General features: G+C 37.5%; 2 protein-coding genes across 2 annotated transcripts in view; one reads left to right on the top strand and one right to left on the bottom strand.

Moving 5' to 3' along the window:
* The window catches only part of LOC114519346 (fibrocystin-L-like), a 14,978-nt gene extending 10,028 nt beyond the window's left edge, over positions 1-4,950 (bottom strand). Inside the window, exons 1-5 of the mRNA XM_028539468.1 lie at positions 4,857-4,950; positions 4,670-4,752; positions 958-993; positions 731-805; positions 327-465 (exon numbers count right to left, since the gene is read on the bottom strand). Coding sequence (XP_028395269.1) covers positions 327-465; positions 731-805; positions 958-993; positions 4,670-4,736 — 317 coding nt within the window. The 5' untranslated portion in view covers positions 4,737-4,752; positions 4,857-4,950. The remainder of the gene's footprint in view (positions 1-326; positions 466-730; positions 806-957; positions 994-4,669; positions 4,753-4,856) is intronic.
* On the top strand, positions 570-25,857 carry LOC114519433 (voltage-dependent T-type calcium channel subunit alpha-1G-like). Its single transcript, XM_028539558.1, has 31 exons — positions 570-642; positions 5,407-5,455; positions 7,282-7,529; positions 8,039-8,161; positions 8,964-9,023; positions 12,875-13,113; positions 13,420-13,662; positions 13,869-13,966; positions 14,236-14,410; positions 14,704-15,040; positions 15,298-15,390; positions 15,910-16,549; positions 16,619-17,298; positions 17,565-17,789; positions 17,956-18,107; positions 18,457-18,754; positions 19,451-19,609; positions 19,742-20,368; positions 20,682-20,855; positions 20,935-21,003; positions 21,308-21,492; positions 21,572-21,698; positions 21,805-21,927; positions 22,042-22,131; positions 22,554-22,755; positions 23,157-23,409; positions 23,551-23,684; positions 24,040-24,110; positions 24,201-24,279; positions 24,407-24,528; positions 24,801-25,857. Exons 6-31 carry the CDS (start codon positions 12,941-12,943, stop codon positions 25,146-25,148), a joined length of 5,877 nt encoding a protein of 1,958 aa, XP_028395359.1. The 5' UTR covers positions 570-642; positions 5,407-5,455; positions 7,282-7,529; positions 8,039-8,161; positions 8,964-9,023; positions 12,875-12,940; the 3' UTR covers positions 25,149-25,857.
* The last annotated feature ends 370 nt before the right edge of the window (positions 25,858-26,227 follow it).

Below are 26,227 nucleotides of genomic sequence, written 5' to 3' on the forward strand. Positions count from 1 at the left end.
GAAGAATTGATGTGTCCTTCTGATAGTTATATACACTTGTATTTCAATTTCTCCTCGATCACAAGCGAGATGCGTGCTTATCAACCCACTTCGTTGAACACCTTTCTGCCAGTCGGCTGCCAGTTATTGTTGCCAGTTATTGCGAGACTTAGAGATATAGTTTGTTTTATATGTTGGTATAAATAAGAGTTGCTGGTTTAAAGCTGGTTTTCCACTAGCGATATCTATCGCGCGAAGCGACTTCATTCTTTTGTATTTGAGCAATTTGTCCCAGATGGTTGCAGTTGAGAGCTCTGAAACAAAAGTAAAATGACGGCCTTACTCACCCAGTTTCGCAGGAGATTCGTGTTGGTGAGGTATCTGTTTCAACAACATGACACGGTATAATAACTCCTCTTGCAGAGACCAGCGTCACTTTGTTTCCGAGTTTTGGATTATCAAACGAGAACTGATCCGCCGAAAAACCTGGTGAAAAAATGAATATTCCAAATGGGTCTTTTGCTCGTTTTGACCGATTTGTATACTCAAAATATCTCTCTCTTTATAGATGCTATAGGATAAATGCTCATCGCTGGTGGTATATGGATGGATGTGGATGCAATTCTACTGTCCATGTCACCAGAAATTGCTCATGGAAGTGAGGTAATGTTACTAATTTCTCAATCTGTATCTAATATAGTTTTTATTAAACGCTATTAAGATATATATAGGACATGAGCTCGTTCATTACCAGTTCCCTGAATGACCAATTTTGTTCCACCGGCTAAGCTTCCTCTGGTTGGAGACATTCGCGTGACTCTTCCATCTAAAATACGAAAAAGTAAACATTGAATTTTATCGAGAAACCATTAAACTATATTTCCTGTCGATGGCCAGGTTTTGAGCTGTATAAACGCTATATTTTTGTGCACTATTATGCCACGAGTCACTTTTTTGCTGCACTGACCCAAAACTTACTTTCAGGAGAAACAATGTCGTTGTCGAGTGCCAAAACTATGAAATTAAGAAAAGTATATATTGTGAGTGATTTATCTTCGAGACGACTGTCATTCTGTATACTACTTTTTTTAGTAGTTCTTTGGACTGTATACATGTGACAAATACATATATAAGTATGAATCTAATTTTATTATATATTTCACAATAATTTCACCACAGACGGCATATGCAATAACAGAGCTTGGCAGAGATAGTGAAAGTTGTTCATGTGATTTCGTAAATTTTATGTGCATATACATTTCATAAATTCACGCACTTTTAAAAATTTATCCATATCTCGAATTGAACTGTTGTGGATTGTTTATTTTCAATAAAAATTTTCGCAATTCGTTACGGAAATATTGTTTTGAATTAATCATTCCCTTGTTTCTGTCAATAGCGTCAATTTATCATGCGAATTTCCAATTTCATTTTATATATGTCAAACCTAAATTGACGATTGTCTTGCGATAGCCAATCATCTTTGTGGCAATAATAAATAATAAAGTTGTTTATAGTAATAACCTTTTAAGTCCCCAAAATCAATTTACCCTGAAACTCATTTATATTTTCTGTTATTATTTATAATGATAAAACATCATTTGAATATCGCGGACTGTTTTTAATAATCATCGCCATTGTTTGAAAAATATATATAAATTATTTACGACTATTTTGTCGCCACTCAGACCAGTTTTGACCTGTTAAAACTAAGGCGGTCGCATGAAACCTCAAGAAGTCTTTCACAAATTGTATAATTTTTTTATGCATGCATTCTTTTAAAATAATCGCACATGCAGTATTTTGAAATACGCAAATCAATGAAAACAGATTAATATAGAAACGATATCATTTGTCAAAGGCATATTATTATAACTCAGCGCCAGTCTTTTGCAGTTTTCAGGGAGCGATGTAGTCTGTGACTAATCTAAGCTTTTTTAACTTATTTGTTCGATTTACATCTATCAAAAGTAGGCAATACCATCCATTGGTTTAATGCGCTGTGACTCTTTTCAACTTAAAATATCAATAGACCATATTCCCTGTGAAGTTTTGGTAGTCGAACTAAAAACTATATATATTTATAATTATATACTAATAAACATGTCTCTGGCATTGAAAAATTTCACACTATAAAGGATTTTCGCACTTAAAAAACCCAATGCATGTGAACACAATCGTTCATCTCTGTTCCTCAGTTGTCAATCACCTCCAACCGTTTCTAAAACAAATTTATCCAAAGTTTTAACGTTGCCATGTTACTTTTTATTGTTTTTGCACTGCGAACGGCTGGGGGTGTATGTCATTTATTTATGTCTTAAATATCACCTAGGGTTTCCTATTGTCTTCGCTGTAACACGCTTAAAGACACTCGTGTGAAATATTTTTAAGCAAAATCAGCACAATATTAGACCGTGTAGAATAAATAAATAAAGGGATTAGACCTATGATTTCTATTTGATCGTGATTAATGAACTCAGACACATGCATGAAGGCAAAATTATTATTTTCGAAAGAAGAACAGGATCTACCACACCATGCGCGACTTGAAAGATCATCTTGAGTGAGACTGCAAAGCTTGTTTGTGAGATTTTGAAAATATTACCCGCGGTGATGGTTCACCAATTTTGTAGTATATTTGTTACTATTATTGGCGTGAAAGCGCAATCCCTTTCGGCTAAAAAGTAAAGTTGTTTTTCTACGTCCATGAAGGGACATGTGCTATGAATAAAAAAGATTTAGTTGCTTAACATCTTTAAAAATATTTTAAAATCAAAACATATTTGGCGTTATTTTTCGCCTTGAACTATATGTAAACTCGGTCTTAAATGTGGGTGTCCCTGCATGGTTCTTTTGTGAGGAAACTGGCAGAAGGCCTTCGCCATCACCGGCGACTGAAATCTAAAACGATCTCTCTTTTTGAAACTTTTGTCCCAATGCTTTTTCATTTTTTATCAAATGATTTAATATTTACATATACACTAATCTGGGAGCGATTCAACTGTTCAGTATACAAAAATGTTAAGACTTAAGAGTATGGTTATAAATGAATTGCATATTATGTCTATAGTGTTGATAAATTTAACAAATGCATTCATGGTATCAACACTCCATAGAATTGATAATTCGTTGGGTCTGTATATATATAAAAAGATAAGGATCAATCAACTGTATCTTTTTCGTATTTAGATATCATTTTATCAAAGATGAAACCGTAACCGTAGGCTTTTATTTGTTATTTTTTATTTTATTTGCCACTTAAGTTTTGATACTTAGTTTATTGTTACAACCTGCCCGCCGAACAGATATTTTTACAAAAGCTATCTGCTGTTTCCAAGCATGTTTTAACTCTTGTTCGTGGTCTAATCCACGGTTTAATTCGTCAGTTTTATTTCCTAAATGTTCTTCACGTGCCTGTGTGCATGTAGATGATGAAGGAAATTTGGCAATGGTATAGGAATGAGACATCGCATGATTCGTTGGAAAAACTGACCTTGAATTTGCATCAATTAGTATATGCAATTTACATACTGTCCAAACAAAGTAAACATATATAATCATTAGTTCAAAATAATCTGGTACCTTTACAAATATGAATAGTTAAAGGCTACCACGGGGGCTGTCGGGAACCGCTACAGGGCAAGATTATAGAGATATAATCGCTCTATCCTTCCTCATAGGCGATTACACTTCCCGTCGACATCTCCGCCTATATTCACGTTACCATGGAACAACTTAGTGTTTTGCGAATATTTGTGATATTCCAGGCAGCTGCTTGTTTCCAGATAAATACTGCCGACATGCATGGATGTTTTATATTGCGATGAAACATAGTTTGTCTTCAAACAAATTTATTTGCCCTGTGCATATTTACCAGCTTAACTCTTATTTATTTTGATATGAGCGAACTTACACGCGGCTTCCTAATTTACTGAGACCCGAGAATATCTAAAAGGCGTTAATATAAAACCATTACTGAAAACCGCGAGGAATTAATTTGATATATATAATTTGATGTAAAAATACAAGTCATCTACTCTACCTAAATTTTTGTTATAAACTTGCATGATTCAATGCAAGCGACAACAAGTCTGTTGCAAAAGCCCCCACAAATGAACTGTACAACTTATTTTTACCTCAATCGATTTGATAGTATGCTGAACTCATAAAGATAATTATTTTTTTTTATTCGAGATGAAAATGTATTCATGAATAATTAAGTTATACCCGCCGACCGAAAAGCGATCATAATAAAATGTTAGTACGGACAAATTTGGTTGGTATAAACTATTGATTTACAACATGCATTGTATTGTAGTTGTTTCAAATTTCTATGTTTAGATTCAAAAGAGGCGTATTTAATCGTACGATCGGATTTCAAAAGGATTGACACTGTATTACTGGTCCTTCCCACGATATCTTTCAGCCCAAGAACTTGAAATGTATCTGCAAAGTCTCCCAAAGTTTAGTCCTAAGTTGCAATGCTCTGTCTCTATTATTGCATTCGCGTAAATTAGGCTAGAGTCTTCTGGTATACGTTTCAAAAAATGAAAGTGTTCAAAATAAAATGATTCATGAGTGGAGTCCTACCTTCGTCATCAATTTAGCCGTTAAGCACACACATTAAAATGCGTGCATACGAAGCGCTGTTCAGAAACGTTACTACGAAAATGATTTGCATAGGACTTACCATAATGACACATAGAAAAACTGTAGGTGAACGCCACCACAATTGCGTGGAGATTTCGTAAATGCATTTTTGGACAGGTCGGGCTAGAAATTGACACAGAAAGATGCGATGAATTGTACAAAACCTTTAGATAAACATGTTTACAACAGTTTTGAGTTGATAAAGCTATTAACAATCATTTGTGTACCTTTCGGATTAATTTCTACAAAGTAGTGCGCCGAGTTGACGCGCCTCCAAAAATTGACGCCTAAAAAGCGGACCTCCGCTCGACTCCCGTACGCCGGCAGTATAAACTGCTTTGCATATATTGTAACAGTGTTTATACTAAGGAAAACGAGGGGTCTGTGGGAAACACCTGCCTTCACACGTATAGTATATTCATAACATTGCGTAACCTTGCCTGCAGATGGTTTGACTTCTATTTTGAAGTTGCCGCTAGCTAGTTTTCTACCAGTCGCAATTATAAAAGTTTAACTAATGAAGGCCATCAATCATTTCGCTGAGTACTGTTGTAGTAATTGCCGGACGATTAGTTGCTTCATAGCTTGTGAATGTTGCCTATTTTTCCGCTTTAAATAAACTGGTTGCTGTTCTTATGCATGGTAGTTACAACGAATGACTTTGTTGTTCTCGTTTCCGTTAATGAGAACAGTTAATCTTCAGGAATGAACGTTTTATGAATACGCACAATTATACCCTTTCGGACAGTGTTCAAACTTCGTTGTCTTTTGTTACAGGCTTAAAGCGATTGATTCTTAGCGCCAAAATGAGATTTTACTTCAACGGGTAAGTTTGAAACTACATATTGCCCTGCAGGAATAGTTAAATGTTATTAATTTTAGGAAACACTGGATGCTTTCTTCAATACGGTAAAAACAGCCAGCATGCACCCACTGATTCCCTTTCACTTATTCTGCTACCAACAATCAATTGTCCGAAGTTCACTATATCTTCTTTTACAACCCGTGCCTGCCCCAGGCCAAATGAAGAATTAAGTGGGCGCAATTAAATTGGTCCAGCTGCCTTGTTCAGGGACTTGTCTAATACTTACCACCCTTGTTCGCTAATATTCAAATAATTTAAATATAGATAAGGAAGCCGGTAATCTTATCTATATTTCTAACTTAGGATCAAATTCATATCAAATTGAAACATTTTTTTTCGTCTGAATATGTAGCTATCTACTATTGTGCTGTTATATCCCCCGGTGTTATCCCGATGTGACCCTTTTAGTCCTTATTGGTTCCCTAAAAGCGATTGTGGAAAAAACTTTTGAAATCGCTCGTTTCAAACTCGGTATTATGCTATGTGGGGGTTTATGTATGCGAGGGCGATTTAATGTCATTTTTTTGTTTGTTGTTGAAACAATTTTGTTTGAGTTCGATATAATTGCTAAACTGCATGTTTATCAAAATGGCCACAGTAGCATGAATTGTTGCGACTCTCTCTCTCTCTATACTGCGGTTTCAATTTTTAATAAAAAGGTATTAAAACAGTCAAATACTAAACACATGCTGGTGCTATAGAACCGTCCACAAGAAGTGTTAAAATCACGTCTGAGATAGTGCTATATACCTGTTATGGTCAACTCAATGTATTCACACCTATCTGAGAAAGAGTCCAGGTCATTTTTACCGGCATAAACTCGTCCGAGTCCTTGGAACTCTAAAACGACCTCACAAAAGCGGTTTAAAGCCCTTTCCACTATACACGCATTGAAACGTGACAATGAAATGATCCCCGTTTGGTCACTCTCAACGCGATCATAAAGAATTTCTGACCCGATAGGATTAACTTCACCTTGAAAACAACAAACAGCCTTGTAGCTGCTAAAAGCACAGCCTTGAGTGAGTGGTGAGTCGTGCTGAGAGTTCCTGATAATTGCATCCTTGGATTAACACGTTTTTAAACTTGCATGTGTGCATAAACTAATAATACTAATTCAGAATGACTGCGTGATGCAGAGTAATGTGTAAAAACTAGAAAGGATTACGATATATTTCATATAACTATCATGAGCTTTCAATTTGTATTGTCGAAGCGCGTTTTCATACGGGCCTGGTTGTTCAAAATCCGATTAGCCTAACCCTGTTTTAATGAAAAACTACAAGTGAAACTTTCCAACAATTTATTTATCAAGATACGTTGCTTTTATAAGTATTTTCCAAAGTCTTGAACAGAACAGCTATCCATGCAGATATACATAAACAAAACAGATGTTTGACTTGCCCTATAGTTGCATGCAAGGGCTTGAATAGCCAGCCCTTATTGTTATAAAGAACTACTAGTTGAATTCGACTGGCTTTTTTCAGTAGCAGCACAATTCTAGACGAAGCTCGTTCAGTAATGCGAAAAACAACTGAAAATTAGTAAATAGAATATAAGCTACTTTTTAACCTTGAGGATTTAGTACATCAATTGTCCCATCTTGTCTTTACCCATGTAGTCGTAGTGTTGCATGAGGAACCATATTGCTTTAATGTTTATTGAGTTAGTAACTCATGCACTTAGATATTATCATTTCATGCATGATAATGCTTAAAATTTTAGCTATATATATTGTAAAATTTACTTACAAGTTTCGCTCTCTTGAATCTGAAACCTTTTGATAGGCTACCTTGATGCTAAGCTGAACGAGCTTTAAACCTTGTTGTGTACCATTTAACGACGTTAGCTCTGCCAGGCCCTTTAAAATGCCTGCCACAAGAACGAGGAATTTGGCACGGTTTTTACGCAATTCGACCAGGATTTCTGCCCACGTTCGCTGACCTGATTGGCCGAGAAAACATCAACGAAAAAACCCGTTTTCTGTGACGCGTTCGTTACGAGTAAAAAACATCTCTTGAAATCCGAAACCGCGGTAAGCTGGCGAAATATTCGTATATTTTGCCCTTTGCTAAGGTCGAGCTTAAATGCAAGGCCTTGATGCATAAAAGAAAACATTTCCATCATTGGCATCATGCAAGCTGTAAAAAGTTTTCAACTGTCCTTCGGAAAGATTTAAAGCTTTGTAGATTTCCTCAATATCATGTGATACGATTAGTCTTAAAATCTACTTTCATTTAATGCTAGAAAACAGTTTATTTTCTGTAGTAACTTAGGGTCTGTCTACATGGAGCGAGTTATCCCGGCTAGGCGAGGTGAAAACTGCATATAATGAAAGACTAATCAGGTTAAGCCTTTGATGTGATGCGCTTTTTACCTCACCTAGCCGGGATAACTCGCTCCATGTAAACAGACCTTTAGTTAAATCGAATTTACTGGTCGTCTGCATATGTTTTCTCTTATCTGTTTCCACCGTTGAATGGGATGTTTCGTGGTGGTAGCTACCAGCATACTCGCAGCATTTTTTTACTGTTTTTATTTCAGTTCAAACTCCTATAACTGAAAGTCCATGGAAACCTTCGTAGCTACAACAGTTCATCCACAAATCAGTGAAAAAAAATCGACGTCATTTAGCTACTTGGGAAGAGAGCCAATTCCGCATGTCCGGTAGGATTGATAACAGAGATGTTTATTCTTTAAATCTCTGTGTTTTTTATTCCTGACGTATTCCCCGTGCTTGCTCTCATGTTATTCTTTGGGGTTTTTTTCCAACAAACCCGCTGACGTCATGCTGGCTGTTTCGAGTTTATGCGCATGACGTAATATGCTTCACTAGTATCAACAATACATTTGTGATGTCGTCAGCGGAGTCAAGCATATGGTGCCAGGCGACGTTGAAGTTGATATCTTACGTTCGTGTTTCAAAAGATAATTTATCCAACTAATTCTACAATTTATCTTAAATAATTATCTATCTAGTAATCCAGTAATATTTACCTTTTATGGAACCAGTATTACTACAGATGGAAACCTAAACTATATACTTACTTTATTTAAACTCTGTTCTTCCTAGAGGCCCAGTAAGGATCATCTCTTATTGATCCGGTGTTACTACAAGAAGAAACCTAAACTAAACTAACTTTATTTATACTGGATAGCTCTATCAGTTCTAAACTGTTCTTCCTAGAGGTCCAGTAAGAATCATCTCTTATTAATCTAGTGTTCCTACAGGAGGAAACCTAAATTAAACTAACTTTATTTATACTGGATACCTCTATCAGTTCTAAACTGTTCTTCCTAGAGGTCCAGTAAGAATCATCTCTTATTGATCCAGTATTACTACAGGAGGAAACCTAAACTAGACTAACTTTATTTATACTGGAGGTCCAGTAATGATCATCATCTAAATCTCGCAACTGCAGAAGGAATCTTCAACTAAACATACTAACTATTAATTGTTTTCTTACAGGATCTGCAAGTCTTGTATTGACCCAGTTTCCCTGAGATTTTGAGCTGGTTGTGCGGAAAGGTAGCTTTCTTTTAACGATATATTCAGTGACAGAAATCCCACTTAAAATCGTCAATTCTCGAGTTTCACAATTCAAGTACTCAAAATGTAGTTAAGGGCTGTATGCATTCGTTTCCAGGCCATGGCTCTGTGCTCATCTTATCTTCGTTTCCAGTGCTCCTCGCCTCGTGACGAGCACGATTCAAAATGCTAAAATGACAGTGACAGACATCTCTTGCGGTTTTCCACGGCATGTCCTTGTTACCAAAGCGACGGCGCTATATCAACAATTCTCGCTAATCCCATGCTCAGCTCTGATGGCGCGTAAATTATTCATGAACTTGCATTATGTTTTAATCGGCTGTGTGGACACAAATATTATTTTTACTTTTGTATTTTGCTCAAAGCCATAGGCGACTCTTTTTAAAAACGCCGTAATTGAAAAGCAGACATGGGACTAGTAACCGTCATTACCGCCGGGCAATGGATCTCGCGAGCGTAGATAGGCCAGGGAATATCTGATTCTGATACAAGCCTGTCCATTAACAGGTGACCACAGCAATGCCGCGTAAGTAAATTTGCAAATTTTAGTTTCTTCCATATAGACTGTAAAGGTAATTACTCATGTAAAAGTTTATTTTCTTTATGAGTTTTCAGAATGGTAGTATGGCTTAGTAAATTAGTGCGCCTCATCCTAAACGCGGTCGTTAAGACGTACGTGATGCTCGGTAATTATCCATCATTGCCTACATGTCTTCGTTCTAGACATTTTATGTCATTTAAACTTTGAAGTTCGATGCTTTATGCGTTTATACCTAAGCTTATACGGCCAGGAATTCACTGTATAGATTCTAACCAATTATACTTTCGTCCTTAATTCCTAAAAAGAGCATGATACATTAAAGTTCAAGGAACTGATAGATTTTCATTAAATCGACTCGTTGTGTATATACAAAACGAATCTACATAGGACACAGGGTTTACTAAACATTGTTATTCGTGTTGACTATGTTCTCGGACTTCAAAAATATGCTCTAAAATTTGAATCCACAAAATTGTTGTTTTAAAACTCACGAATACCAAATGCTGTTTTGAAATTAGACAGGAGTAAGGGTGTGTCGATAATTTTAAGAACCTGGTTGGAATACTTAAAGGAAGACTTAAAAATCGCTTTCATTTCAACTCGAGTGTATTTTTTATCATTCTATGGAACTCAAAACATTTTGCGTTCCTTATTTTCTTTCAAATACGAAAACGTTTCACGTGTTTTGAAAATACACTCGCTATATATAGTCTCGACTAGGGTTATCTATCTTCATCCCAGCTTACGTAACACATGTTTCTTTCCAAACAATGCCTGTGAGAGTTATTAAACCAAGAGAACTTTTATGTTTAGACGTTTTATTTTGGATGTAGGCGCCACAGAGTAAATATTAAGGAATATATAAGCAGCATATCTCCGTTATATCTGTGTGACTATGTACATAAGATAACATTATCGCCAGTCTGCGAGTGAAATATTACTATTCTAAACACAGATGTTTTAAAACTGATTGTGAAAATTTAAATTTTTCAGCAACACCGCGTAAGGGCTTTTCTCACTTGTAAAATAATAATGATCCGACGTATAGAACCAAAAATCGGTATACCGTGATGCTAAGCCAATGATGAATACTGTACGTTTGTACATTGTAAAGATATCTTGACTTACATGCATTTTAATTGCATGAAATAAGCGGTTCGATATATGTTTAGACGTTCAGTTTTTATAGAAAATGTGCCTCATTGTTGTGGAAATATACGTTGATATAATACTGTAATGTTATATAGATAAATTGGCATCTAAAAAAGAACCAACGTATCGAATATTTGCTCAGTTTTAGTACAGTGTGTAGTAGCTTACGTTCAAGTATATGTATGTACGCTAAATACTAGAATATTTGGCCATATATATACTTGCTATGAAACAACCTGACACAGGTACAGTTAGTATCAGGTTGTTTTATACGAAGTACAGATATATAGCGCTGATGGAAAGCGGAAACGAAAGAGTTATGCATATTCAGTAACACACCGTATACATTTGCATTTTACCTGAGAGTTGTATATCTCCCGATGTAAACAAGACGGACTGCTTATATTGCTTAAAATTAGCTTTTTTTTAATCATCATTGGCATAAAAGCGCATTAATTTCCTTTTAGCGTCGCATCTTTCCCGAAACAGGAAGTCGCCAAGTTTTCAAAGGTCGCGGCTGTTTCGTATACATGTACAGAGGGAGATTTTAAAAGGATTTTAATAGCTTGGCTCCGTCGTAAAATATAATTTCGGATTAATTGGAAAAAACAGCGGGAACTGCGCGTATATATAGGATGTATATTATTGAAACATTGTTGACAATTTTGAATATCGCTTAGTGTACAAAAGCACAATATATATACATTAGAGCAGCTAGCGTTGAAAATATGCTTTATGATCGTTGGTTGGGCTGAGATCGCATCACATCGGCTGAGTCTATATCTCTTCCACGCATAAATTACGCGTCTCTTCCCCACGCGGGTTTTATCTCTGAAGACCATCTATAAATTAACGAAATTCATTTAAAAATTTCACTCACTCACGTATTCCATATAAAGGATATTTACTTTATTAGGTTTTAACAAACCAATTTTTGAAATCTATTATCGGTTCATGGCTTGATTTTCAAATTGTACACGCGGTCATGCAAAAGCCAGCACTTAATTCGTATAATTCCTGTCTGTCGACTCTGAAAATTATGTTTCATTTTGGCGGCATAATATGCCTGTTCCTTCGACACGAGGTAAAAATCACTCGAATCGTCAGCTTGAATTACGGCGCTGCAGAAAATATCTCATCTAGCCAAGATTTTTTTACCGTCTGGCTTTAAAATCGGCCATAAATTCAACGACTTCTCGTCAAAAAAAACACCTGCTCGAAGTTTCGACCGAATGTTCTTCGCAAGAAGACGCGATTATGACTCGGTGGGATACCAGAAAGGCTGTAATACGGATTATGTCGTGTCTGCAGGTTTAACTTTCCCGAACATTTTCAAACATCCTAGCTATTACTCAATGGTACGATTTGGCCAAACAGAATATAATAAGCACAACTAATTCATGCACAGAGTTTTCAAATTTCTGTCAGGAGATTCTATATAGTTTCAACGCTCTTTCAAAAATCTGGTTTGACGACAGCCTAACCCAGAGCTTCACGCGGTAGAGAATGCCCTCGTGAAACGGCAGGCGAGATTTGCATACCAGAGTCCAGAAACACTATTCAGGTTTTACAATTTTAAGTGTCTATAACCTGCTTTGCACCTGTCGAAGAATACGAATTATTAAGGCCAGTAATTTGAGAAAGCGTATTTACATAATGTATTGCTTCTTTCAAAAACAACATCCTATAACGAAGCGTTTTTTAACTGCTGTGCACAAATGAGTTATTTTATAAAGAAGAAATTGCTTTTTGTGAAGTTCTTTGGTGATCGACTATAGCTGTGCGTTCATATACTGCGTGCGTGGGAGTAACTTACAAACGGCAGGTTGATTGAGGTCTTTCAACTTTCTAAACAGTGATCTTTGTAGTACAAGTATATAAAATTGTACAAAAGCTAGAATAGGCCATGCAGAATAGCTGTAATGAAGGGTATATCTTAATTATAACAAAATGCTACATTTAGGCTCAATTTCTCTAGACATTAATAAAGCAAACTTAACTTAAATGGTTCTGTTTAAAAATCCTATAATGTCTAATTTTTTATTTACTTATGCATAAGGTTACACTTTTATCACGGGCTATATATACCTTTTACGTTCGTGTCAAACTAAATTAAACTGTTTATCATTTCATATAGGTCATCATCCCGAGGCTTCCACTGTTTATAATCGATATAGGATGATATAAATCGCCAGATAAAAGCATGTTTGGAAAGTTTACGATCAATTCTGGTTCTTCGCAAGCGGAGAAGAAAGCCAAGTCGAAATCGAAAGACCCGAAAAATGTTCTCGATAGTAGTTTTGAGGAGAAATCTTGTTTTTTTCTCAAGCGAACGTTCTTTGTAAGAAAATGGTTTATTCATCTCGTCCACTGGCCATATCCTTTAATCTGTCAGTTGACTCAGTTCACACTCAACATGACTGATATATCTCAAGTATATTTTGAATAATCGAGTCACAAAAGATTCTATTTTCTTTTTATACACAAGATTTAGCTATTTTAGGGTCGTATTTTCATTCCTGATTGCACTAAAACAGGTTTCAGGCGCTGAACAGGCTTCAAAATCTATGATTATAGAACAATAAACTAATAGTGATAGCACCAGATAACTTAAACTGACAAAAATAACAACAAGGAAACAGAGCCATCGATGTTTCCAGACGTTTCCTTAACTTTTGACACGTGGTTTGAACGACTCAGTATGCTCGTGATCTTTGTGAATTGCGTGTGTCTGGCGTTGACCGATCCACTTGACCGTTATTGTGAGCAGGACAACTGCAAACGACTGAAGAAAATCAACTCGTTCGTGCTTTATTTCTTCGTCGCTGAAATGGTGATCAAGATGATAGCGATGGGGGTGATCGGAAAGAAGAGTTATTTCTCAGAGGGCTGGAACAGACTTGATTTTCTAATTGTAGTCGCTGGGTACGTGCATAGGGAAGGGGGGAGACCTTTCTCAGTTAGGGAGAGGGGTCATGTTTTCCTGCCTAACCTCTAAGTTGAAAGAAGCGAAAGTGTGCTTTTTTCCACAAACGTTCACCGTGCGAAAAAACCTTGTTTTGATTTCTATTCTAATCATTTTACTACTAGTTGGAGTTCCGATTCCTCATTCAACTTTTTGTCTTTCATAGGATGGTCGATGAGTTCTCGGAAATGGACGGAGCATTTTTGGTGGCGATCAGACTGGTTCGAGTTCTTCGTCCACTGAGAGCTATTAATCGTGTGCCTAGTAAGTTACATCTTTACACTGTGTATATAGGTATACCTTTATCAGTTCTAAACTGTTCTTCCTAGAGGTTCAGTAAGGATCCTCTCTTATTGATCCAGTGTTATTACAGGAGGAAACCTAAACTAAACTAACTTTTTTTATACTGGATAGCTCTGTCAGCTCTGAACTGTTCTTCTTAGATGTCTAGTAAGGATCATCTCTCATTGATCCAGTGTTACTACAGCAGGAAACCTAAACTAAACTAACTTTATTCACAATGTCTTTTCTAGGCATCAGAATCTTGGTGACATTACTGCTGGAAGCTTTACCACTCTTGGCCAATGTTTTTGCGCTGGCTTTTTTAGTCCTCTTTATATTTGCCATCGTCGGTGTTCAACTTTGGCAAGGGGTATTGAGAAACAGATGTTTTCTTAACTCGACTTTGCGGCACAACGCAACTTTTGGGTAAGTGATGAAATAGTGTCAAACCTTCTGTTGTGCTGTTGAAAACGTTTTAAAAAGGACTCGTGGCCAAATGATTGACATATGAAAGAGAAAAGGGCTCAGCATGATTCAAATCTAGAGAAAAAAAATGACCATTGACATTCCAGTCGCTAGTTTCTGGTTGTGATAGCAATAAACTGGATGTCTTTTCTCTGAAAGAGAAGTCTCAATCGAAGGTTACTCATGGCAAGCAAATAGATTCTTCATGAAGTCGTGTCAATAATATTTAATCAGTTTCATAAATATCTTTACAGGGAAACCACGCAGAGTAGATGTTACTATCAACCGTCTTTCGATGAGCCAGATTTTCTCTGTTCCTTATCATCGTTGACTGACACTAAAAGCTGCAAAAATATGCCCGAAGGGAACTCGGGATGTACGCTATCAAATTATGCCTCTCACGGGAATCATTGCGAATTCCATACCATTGGATCCTTCGCTCGACAAGAATACGAGTGTAAACAGGAAGGACCAAAAACCCCCTTCATACCACCCAGTTTCTTTCGACAATATCGGCTATGCCTTGATGGTTATATTTCAAGTAAGTTGTTTGATTTGATCTATCCATCAATCAATCAATCGATCTATCCAGTAAGTGCATGAGATCGGTTCAGGCATTAAAGATAATTCTATTCAGTGAATGTATGAGATCAGTTCAAACGTAACCTGATCTCATACATTCACTGAATTCACTCTTTTCACTGTTATGCAGTTATCATTTTGTCCCAGATTAAGATAGTACTTCCTCTTCAATCTACCCAAAGCACCACAAACTATTGGTGCCCTAGTGTTCTTCGTTTACACCAGCAATAAGTGGTCACTTTATTCCATTCTGTTTTGTTTAATAGATCATCACATTAGAAGGCTGGTCGGACATAATGTATCGTATTCAGGAAGCTCACGATTATTGGAACTGGATTTACTTTGTTATTCTAATTCTGGTAATTCCCATAAATTCTCCGAAAATTTTTATGAATCTTGTAACGTGGTTCTGTTCGGCTTCTTCTTGCATGCGTTCTTGTCCTTAGCGTCTAAACTGGCTGAATATTGTGTTTGAAGTTTAGGTTTTCGTCGCAAAGTTGTGACAAGTTTATGACTCGAAGGTTTCTTGTTTGGAACTTCATTTAGTTCAGTTTCCAGTCTCGCTGCTGAGCACTGAGTGGTAAAAATCGCTGGCTGTTTGATAAAGGGAGTTTGTTGGCTTGAGCTGTCAAAGTGTTTTCATTCTTTCAAAAGATTTTACTTGCAACACGTTACTAGTTTACGTTTGCGGAAAACGGCGATTATTTTGTTAGAATTTTGACTATGTTTCAAGCTCAAAATTATCACGGTACATTGAGCGGTTAATTAGAATAACAAGAGAACGTTTTCTTTATTGTCGTTTATGGTTAAACCTTTCTTCGAGTAACATTTGCCTTTTGGATGCAAACCCTGAAATCTCAATTTTCTGTCTTATCTAGATCGGTCCTTTCTTCTTGGTCAACCTGTGCCTTGTGGTCTTAGCCATGCAGTTCCAGGAAACGAAGACTCGGGAACTGCAACTGTTGGAGGAAGATCGTCAGAGGAAACTACAAGCAGAGAACGTGTTCAAACAGACAAAATGGGGAAAGGTTTTGAGTGTTGTGAAAACCAACCTCAGCGACACGATTACCAAACGATCTGATAAACACGTCCATCACCATCATCACTTTCACCACTACTACCATCATGAACACGTGGTACAGTCCCCCCAGGATGATTCAGGGGCAAACATCCCCCGGAATCCTACTGTGGTTGTCTCACATCATAGTTCAGTCTGTCATACCCCACCTGTAATACACGACCAACCGGGGGGTGACCTGCCTCGAAACCCCACCGTCCATATCTCCCACCAAAGCTCCGTTCGAGAACCCAGCGACTCTATTATATCACTAGAAATGACATCAAACTGTAAGATTTCTCAGAATTTTCTCTCCCCCACTTCCCCACATGTTTCCGGGAGGCTATCCCCTACCTTGTCGGTTGAATCGGTCTCCTCGGAGCAGGTGTGCGTCCCCCCCGATGCGGTGTCGTTGTGTTCCAATGAAGATCTGACAAAAACGTCCGCTTTTTCGAGTCTAGGTAATATCTATTCATTGATTAATTAAGTACTAATTAGGTAATTGATTTGACTGATTTCTTTCTAATTAGCGTCTGCCTCCGCTTCTGCCACATTTCGCGTGAATGTAAGATGTCAAGTCCATGATGACCCAACTGAACGGACGAAATCTGCGAAGACAGAATTGATAAGCACCGCAAACGCTTCGCTGAAAAAGCAGACCAAACAAAAACCTGCCAAAGAATCAGAAGTTCCTGTAAAAATACCGAATTCGCAGACGACAGAATCAACCACCAAACAAACACAATTCGATCCGGTTGGACCAGCTGCCTCTCCAAAGATCACCGAAAAAAGTTCGCCGATTTTCAATTCGCAAGCTAAAAACGCTTTGAATGAAGTAAACAAGGACAGGACAGCAAGTTTGAAAAAACTCGAGGTTCCTAGTCTGAAGGACACGGATTCCTCCTGTAAAGTAATGGAGAAAACGACTCCGAGTTTCAATGCTTTAGGCGTTTCAAATACTCGAATAAGACGTTCCTCAAAAGAAGAGGATAAAAGCTCAACACCAAGTGTTGGTACACTTGTTGCCACTAGTCCAGAAACCAAATCTTTACCTAAGCGAAGTAGTTTACAAACTTTAGATGTGGCAAATTTACAACAATCTGGTCTTGTTTCATCAAAAGGTTCTACGGATCTAAAACTTCCACCGCTAGTCGCTACATACAGAAAAAGAAGCACGTCGCTTGAAGATGTTAAGATCACTCCTGTTAAGGTTTTATGAATATATAGAACTAAACTTACTTTATTTAAACTCTGTTCTTCCTAGATGCCCAGTTTGTTACTACAGGAGAAAACCTAAACTAAACTAACTTTATTTATACTGGATAGCTCTATCAGTTCTAAACTGTTCTTCCTAGAGATCCAGTAAGGATCATCTCTTATTGATCCAGTGTTACTACAGGAGGAAACCTAAACTAAACTAACTTTATTTATACTGGATAGTTCTATCAATTCTAAACTTTTACTTCTTTTTCAAAGAAAACAAATGAAAGGAGAGGAAGAGAAGGGAGCCTGGATGATAGATTTGGTAGTATGTTTGATATTCAAAGACATGGTTTATATTACGTTTCTCAAGAGCGGACTCTCTGGCAAAGATTTTTAGAAATCTGTGCGAGGCTCACAAATAACGCGACATTCATCAATTTCATCATGGTCGTGATTGTACTGAATACAGTCACCATGGCAACTGAACATTACCAGCAGGTGAGATGGATGATAGGACAGGGTGTATGGACGCTTGGGGATGTTACACCCAAGACAATGAGGTCGATTGAGATCTTGAGAATTGAGAGTCGACAGTTAACTTGGTATTCTTCCCCAAGTCTCTATCTTCCCCGTTCCTCCTGACAGTACATCTTTATATTTATAGCCTGAGTCGTTGTACGAATTTCTTGAAATCTCAAATGTCGTTTTCATCACGATATTTTCTATTGAGATGATCATCAAAATCGCTGGCGAAGGAATCCGCTGTTATGTGAGCCAATGGTTTAATATTTTTGACGGTTTCATCGTTATTATAAGGTATGACTTTCATCTTCTACATATCTCTTTATTTGCAAATGTCCTTAAAATGGAGAAGTTCAGTATTAGCGTTTAGTAAGCCTTGTGTTTGCGAGGTAACTTAAAGTCTTTTTAAATAATTGTATCTACGTTCAGAAAAATACGGCAAAGATATCTTCAACAGTCTTGTTTTTATGTATCAACAATACTGTTCGAAAATACTTCTCAGGTTTGCAGGCAAAACGTTTCTTGTTGCCAGCAAAATATACCTCAATGTTGTCAAAATCGATGGACAACTGCAACTCTGTGACACATTTCTTCAGGCCTGAAATTCAAAACTTACTTAACTTACAAATTCTTGATTCTCTAGTATTATCGAGTTGATCGTCCTTCAAGGTAGCGGCGGGCTCTCGGTCCTACGAAGCATACGATTGCTCCGAATATTTCGTCTCATTCGACCAATCAGACATCAGCTTATTGTTATGGTTCACACTATGACGAGTGTGGTCACGTTTACCGCGCTTTTGTTCCTCTTCATGTTCACCTTCGCTGTCCTGGGAATGAATTTATTTGGCGGGAAATTAAGTCTACCCAACGCAAACTGCACCATGGAAACAGTTCGAAGTAACTTTGATACTTTCCCTGCTGCTATGGTAACCATATTTCAGGTAAGATTGTCGTGATTGATTGTCCCAAACGTGGTGGTCTAGTGTAGGTAGTATTCTACAGTAAGCTGTCGTGGTTTGTGTCTGAACTACCTGAGAAAGATATCTCAAACGTGGTGGTCTAGTGTAGGTAGTATTCTACAGTAAGCTGTCGTGGTTTGTGTCTGAACTACCTGAGAAAGATATCTCAAACGTGGTGGTCTAGTGTAGGTAGTATTCTACAATAAGCTGTCGTGGTTTGTGTCTGAACTACCTGAGAAAGATATCTCAAACGTGGTGGTCCAGTGTAGGTAGTATTCTACAATAAGCTGTCGTGGTTTGTGTCTGAACTATCTGAGAAAGATATCTCAAACGTGGTGGTTTAGTGTAGGTAGTATTCTACAATAAGCTGTCGTGGTTTGTGTCTGAACTATCTGAGAAAGATATCTCAAACGTGGTGGTTCAGTGTAGGTAGTATTCTACAATAAGCTGTCGTGGTTTGTGTCTGAACTATATGAGAAAGATATCTCAAACGTGGCGGTTTAGTGTAGGTAGTATTCTACAATAAGCTGTCGTGGTTTGTGTCTGAACTACCTGAGAAAGATATCTTAAACATGGTGGTCCAGTGTAGGTAGTGTACTACAATAAGCTGTCGTTTCCAATTGTGATTGTGAACATAACCAAGTGATATTCGATTTGATAGCTCGCAGTACTTTGTAGGTACTCACACTGGAAGATTGGAACCTAGTAATGCAGAGTGCTATGAGATCAACTAATCATTGGGCAGGAATATATTTTATCATCTTGACTATCATTGGATATTACGTGTTGTTCAATCTCCTAGTCGCCATTTTGGTAGAAGGATTTACCAACCCTCTGGTAAGCATGTCAACTAAAGGTTTTAAACCAATCTATAGTTCATAGCTGCGTCAGTTACAATCGTTTTCCCTTAAAGTCTTGTGCAAGACAAACAGTTTTTCAAACTCATCCTTTTTTATTTCGTTTATTTAGCTTTTTGACGAGTCAGAAGACCGCAAAGCCCCAGAAACAACAGAATCAGTTGCACCCAAGCCAACAACAGACTGGCTTGCCTTAATAAAACAGGCGAAGGAACAGCCAACTACTCCTGAACCAGAGAAAGATGATTTCAGCGATATACCAGACGATGAGAGCCCTCGTGATGAACATACATTTACCGAGAACACAGTGAAGAATCCCTTAAACTACTGTGCATCAGCCATGCGCGGTGTTATGGGGAAACCTTATAATATTGATTCAAAATCCAGCCTCGACACTCCTCGAAAATCGTCCAACTTTTTTATGAGAGCATTTTCCTCAGCACCAAAAGACGAAACGTTTGTCCGAGGACCAACAAAAAATCCAATCATGTCCTATCATTTTAACAACAAAGCCTTTTCCACAAGTTACAACGATGAGGAGAAAGGATTTTCCCCGACGAAGGAAAGTTCTTCCATTTTTCATCAAACGAAACCGGACCACAATTCGGCTTGCAATAATGGAGGATTTTCTGATGAAGAAACACTCTCTTCTGCTCGATCTAAGCCAAAGATTGTTATCACAGATGTAGACGGAGACATTAAATACGATGAGACATCAAGTATTGAGAAACATCAAAAGGTTAGATGTTATGATGATCGATATTGATCACGATGATAATTTATGATGATGATGTTTGATCGTTGATTATGATGATGGTGGCGATGATTGATTATCCATGATGATAATCATTGATGATTATGGTGATAATTTAATCATTGCTTATGATAAAATTGATGGCGATAATATTGATAATGATCAGGTTGAATATTTTGTATGATCATGATGTTGTTTGATTATTGATGATGATCATTATTTATAATGATGGTGATGATCTATGGTAATCAATTTTCATAATGATGCTAATGATTTATAATGATTTCTATCCTTTTAGAAACATGTTGATAAAAGTTCGTCAAAATCATTATTCATATTTTCTGAAGATAACTTATTTCGTCAGCTCATGAAGAGAATCTCAAACAGTAAAATGTTTGATAATTTTGTGCTGTTCCTAATCGTGGTTAGCTGTTGTTTCATGGTCTTCGATTACCCTATGGATGTAAAACAGGTAATTTTTGCAACGTTTTAAATACCTAATGCTTCGAGTCATCGTTATCTTACAAGTGTCCTGTTTTCCTTATCTGTAGAATACAGATGTAATTTATACTGCAAACCTGGTTTTCACTATACTTTTTACGATTGAAGTTGTGATTAAGGTAAGGTCATCATAGCTTAGTTTAATGAGATAAAAAATAAAGTACTATAAAGTATTATGCCAGAGGTCCTTAATTGGTGTGAGTGAATAAACTAATGCATGAATATGAGATTCACACTAAAAAATGTGGAAAACTAAGTTCTTTCGATTTATTCACCTAGCTTTTTCAAATATGACATATATACGGATTTAGACTTTTACGTGCGTGTACGTGCGTATGAAAAACGTGTAAGTGGAAAACAGCACTAGCAGTTCCCATGCTATTGATGAGAAGTATAAGTTCATTAAAGTCCTCTTCACTGTAGGTGATAGCGCAAGGACTGGTGCTAGGTAAGGACACTTACTTGCGTCTCGGTTGGAACGTCTTGGATTTCATAATCGTTCTCGTCTCCTGGTTACACGTGATCACGTCATCGTTTCACAGCACCAGCCCTGGGATACTCGGCTCAGTCAAAGTACTGCGAGCGCTTAGAACACTGCGCCCGTTGAGGTATGAGAGCAATTTTTAACTGGATAGTTTACCAGCCTTCACGTGTCATTTGTTTTGATGCAGTATGTATATCTTTCAGGATGATTCGGCGAGCACCTGGATTGAAGCTGGTTGTTGGAGCTCTGCTGCGGTCTCTAAAACCGATTGGGAACACCGTTCTCATCGCTGGCATCTTTTTTGTTGTGTTTGGAATTCTCGGAGTTCAGGTTAGTTATTTTTAAAAAAAATCAAACGAGTGAATCACAAAATTCACAATTCACAAAATCAAATTTAGTGAATTGTTAAAATAATGCATTTCTGGTTTATCTCCAGTTATTCAAAGGGACCTTTCACCATTGCGAAAGCCATCCTTTCGTGGATACAAAACACGAATGTACGCAAATGCCAAATGGAAACTGGACAAATCGTCCTTATAATTTTGATAATCTGGCTCAGGTATGACCATTCTGGATAGTTAGCAAGGTCCTTGTCACATAGGATACGGTCGGGTATATATTGTCACCATGCCTTAGTTATCCATTCGTTTACATGAAGTGTTGCGCTTTTTAGGCGCTGGTCACGTTGTTCGTCTTGGCAACCAGAGATGGGTGGGTGACTGTGATGCATTATGGGGTAGATGCCGTCGGGGTTGATAAGCAGGTGAGTTTTAGATACATGCAATAGACCTTTCTTATAATGACGTCAAACGCGGAAAGTCTGATGTTACACGAAATTTGATTGGCTCCATGCACAAAACTATCGAGCCAATCAAACTTCGTGTAACATCAGACTTCCACGTTTGACGTCATTGTGAAAAAGGTCTATTATTAAATACTATTGATTCAGTCTAGAATATGAGGAAACGAGAACCGTTGATGGGAAATAAATCTGAATTTCTATTCATTTTAAAAGACGGTAGCGAATCGTACAATCATAAGACAGTTGCTAGGAGCTATGTGCTTACATTTTCTAGATCAATTTATTTAATAATTTAGCCACCATAGACCGGCTTTAGGGAGGCAAAACAAACTCAATAATTTAGGTCCTAAGAACTACACTTTTTATTTTTGCTCGCATTTTAGCCGAGGGAAAACCACAATCCATGGAAAGTTTTGTATTTTATGGGCTTCTTAATGGTCGTTGGATTTCTGGTGTTGAACATGGTCGTAGGTATCGTTGTCAATAATTATCAACTCTGTCAAGAGAAGCAGGAAAGGGCAGATAGAAGAATCAAGTCGCAAAAGACAGACGATTCCTTGAAGATTGTAGATAAGACGAGATATGGTAAGCAAAGTGGTGAATTGATTACTACCGCGGTTTATGCATGTATATTTGCACGCTCTCTCAGATATGCTCTATATGCGAAATTGATCACGTTTTCTCTGAGAAGTCCAGTGTCTTGACCTTAATTTCCAGCAGATAATCGTTTGCTGAAAGCGTTGAAGTTCTCTCAGATCTCCTCCGTTAGTTCTATCCTGAAAACCAGAACTTTCAAATCTATTCCTTGGTTTCATCTGTCCGACGAAGAGAAAGTGTTTTTAAAAACAAAATTGACATAGTTATCCATAATAGCTATCCATAATAGCCCCCTCCCCCTAAGAGTCAAATAGCCCCCCCCCCCTAAGAGTCAAACCATACAGTATTAACAGTCTGACATATTTACAATGTAACCATTTTGCAACTAGACGATTTAGGTGGTCTGAAACCGTCTTCATTTCGTGGTCGCTGCTTCCGTCTTTGTCACAACAAGTACTGGGACCTAGCCATCGCTGTCGTCATCTGCGTCAACGTCATCCTGATGTCACTGGAACATTACAAAATGTCCGAAAAATACAAACTTTTATTGGACGTAAACAACTACGTCTGTACTTTAATTTTTATAATAGAAGCGTTTATTAAAGTCACTGCCGTTGGGTGGAAATGCTATTTCAATGACAGGTACGAAGATTATTAAAATCCAGAAAGACTGAGCACTATAGTCATTTTAACTAAATATTCACATTGTCAGAGTTCAATTGTAGAGACGAACTCTAAGAAGTGAACTTCAAGACAATTCTTTATCTTTTTTTTCCATGGCAGATGGAATATTCTGGATTTTCTCATCGTTATCTTCTCCGTTGTTGGTATTATCATGGATTTGATGAACAAAGCTCTGAAAATCAACGTGAAACCCATCGTTCTACGCAGTCTTCGTGTTTTGAGAATCATCAGAGGTACAAACAGAAATGTTTTACCCAAATATCCCTGGAGCACCTGGAGCAGGCTGTACGAAGTCGAAGGCCGGATAGCGCTTACCCACCGGATAGGGACTTTTTCCAACCGTTGTTGAAATGTTAAAAAAGCAATCAAATTTCTGCTTTGGAACCAACAATTGTTAAAAAGGATCCTCAATTTAGAAATACTAAGACTTAGTCAAAGTTATACCGAACAACGGGCAATTAAAGCGATTGAAAAAAAAACACTATCCGGTGGATAGCGCTATCCAGCTTTTGTAAAACCGGCGCCTAGTTTTAATCTCTTAATTTGCTTCATGGATTCCAAACTTTATTGTTTTGTATACTTCTATAGTGCTAAAGCTGTTCAAGGTAGCCAAAGGCGTGCGATCTTTGCTAGATACTGTCATAAAATCGCTTCCTCAGGTATGTAAAATAGTCGAGAGAGGTCATTTTATAATCTAAGATTCCGAATACAAGTCGTATTTTAACAATCCCATATTCTGTTTCTTAAAGGTTGCTAACCTCGGTATCGTGCTTTTCCTCCTCTTTTTCATATATTCCTCACTTGGCATTCAATTATTCGGCTCGATAGGTAAACTATAACTTCTAATTTACAATCCGCTTCTAAAATTATTATTCCCCCCCTCATATTTATGTCATATCCTCCCCCTCACACATCTTCCCTTTCTCGAAAAATTACGATTCTTTATGTGTTCCAGAATGCTCAAACGGCTACCATTGCCAGGGCATTGATACACATGCTCATTTTCGTAATTTTCCAACCGCCATGTTGACGCTGTTTCGTGTCGCGACTGGAGACAATTGGAACACTATTTTCATGGTGAGTAAGACATCTAAATATCCACCTCCGATTTCATTAACTTCTAAGAGATGATCCTTACTGGACCTCTAGGAAGAACAGTTTAGAACTGATAGAGCTATCCAGTATAAATAAAGTTAGTTTAGTTTAGGTTTCCTCCTGTAGTAACACTGGATCAAAAAGAGATGATACTTACTGGACCTCTAGGAAGAACAGTTTAGAACTGATATAGCTATCCAGTATAAATAAAGTTAGATTAGTTTAGGTGCTACTAACGATTGCTTATGCTTCAGGACACGTTGCGTCCATCATGCGACTCATCGGCGACTTGCAAGAAAAACTGTTGCTTCAGTAAATACACGGCTCCGTTGTATTTCACGACGTTTGTTTTGGCAACACACTTCGTCCTCCTCAACGTTCTTGTCGCCGTCTTAATGAAAGATCTAAAAGCGTCGCGAGAAAAGTTAGCCGACGTTCTGATGCGTGAAACCTTTGAGAAACGCGTCGTCAAGTTAACCATGTCTGCGACAAAATTTGTAAAAGAAAAAGCGCGTTCAAGACGATCTAAAACTCAGGAAGAAGTTGTCGATGGACAAATTGAACTAAAGCAAATGCGGACGTTCTCGCCAAAGCCAGATTGATGGAAACCAAGGTGAGAAGTGCTTTACTGGAAGGCATGAAATATTTTAATCCCTTTTGGGAAATCAGAAAAGATTTTTTTACAAATCAAGAACTCCTTGGCTTGGCTTTCATGAGAGGCAAATAATTTAAATGGTTAGTTGTGACGGCAGTTTTTGGAAAATCGGAAATCGAAGGGTAACTTCAGTGGTCTTTATGAGGATCTTGCGAAAGAGAACAGAATTATCCTATAGGCTGAAAATCTAGGTGCTTCCGATGAAAGATGGATGCCAAGGCTTCAAAAAAAGGGATTAGAGAGTCAATACAGCCATAAAATGGTGATCACACTCAATAATCTAAACCTCGCTATTGTTAAGAAGGAAACGTTTTCAAGGGAGGAACAGTGGCGTAGCCAGCCTGACAATTTAGTCATGCATTTTCAATGAATTTTTAAAGAAATGAATAATGATAATAACATAAAATTTGAATAGCATGACTAAATCGTCAGGCTGGCTTCGCCACTGAAGTCTGTAGACGAATGATTCTTCAGCAATGGTAATAGGTTCGTGATTTGTCGAAAAACGACAAAACAATCCATAGAAATTGTACATAAAATATCGTTCTTAATTACGCATTCGAAGCAGGTAACAGCAAGATTGTAAATCGTGAATTTCCTGAACACAAATAAAGTGAATAGATGGAACACAAATAAAGTGGATGTAAAGTCTGTTGAAATTATACACGATGAAATAAGTGTTGGTTTCATCATTTTTATTTATTTAATTACAAAGTCTTGTTTATTGACTAAGACATATTTAGGTACAAAAGGTTTTCCAATAACATGGATGAACTTTCGTTCGTGGTAAGGACCAGATTTTCCCAAAGCCCAGGGATATGGCTCGAGTAATTCTCTTGTGTACTTCACCTTGCCTTCCACCAATGCATACAGCGTGTGATCCCGACCTACACCAACCTTGGAAGAGAAAATATACACAATTAACATGATATTAAATCAATATGGACGTTTTCACACGGGTATACGTACATTTTCACCAGGATGAAATCGGTAACCTCTTTGACGGTACAATATCGTTCCAGGGAT

This window comes from Dendronephthya gigantea, unplaced genomic scaffold, assembly GCF_004324835.1.
Source record: "Dendronephthya gigantea isolate DGI-Jeju-01 unplaced genomic scaffold, DenGig_1.0 000013F, whole genome shotgun sequence".
Classification (NCBI taxonomy): Eukaryota; Metazoa; Cnidaria; class Anthozoa; order Malacalcyonacea; family Nephtheidae; genus Dendronephthya; species Dendronephthya gigantea.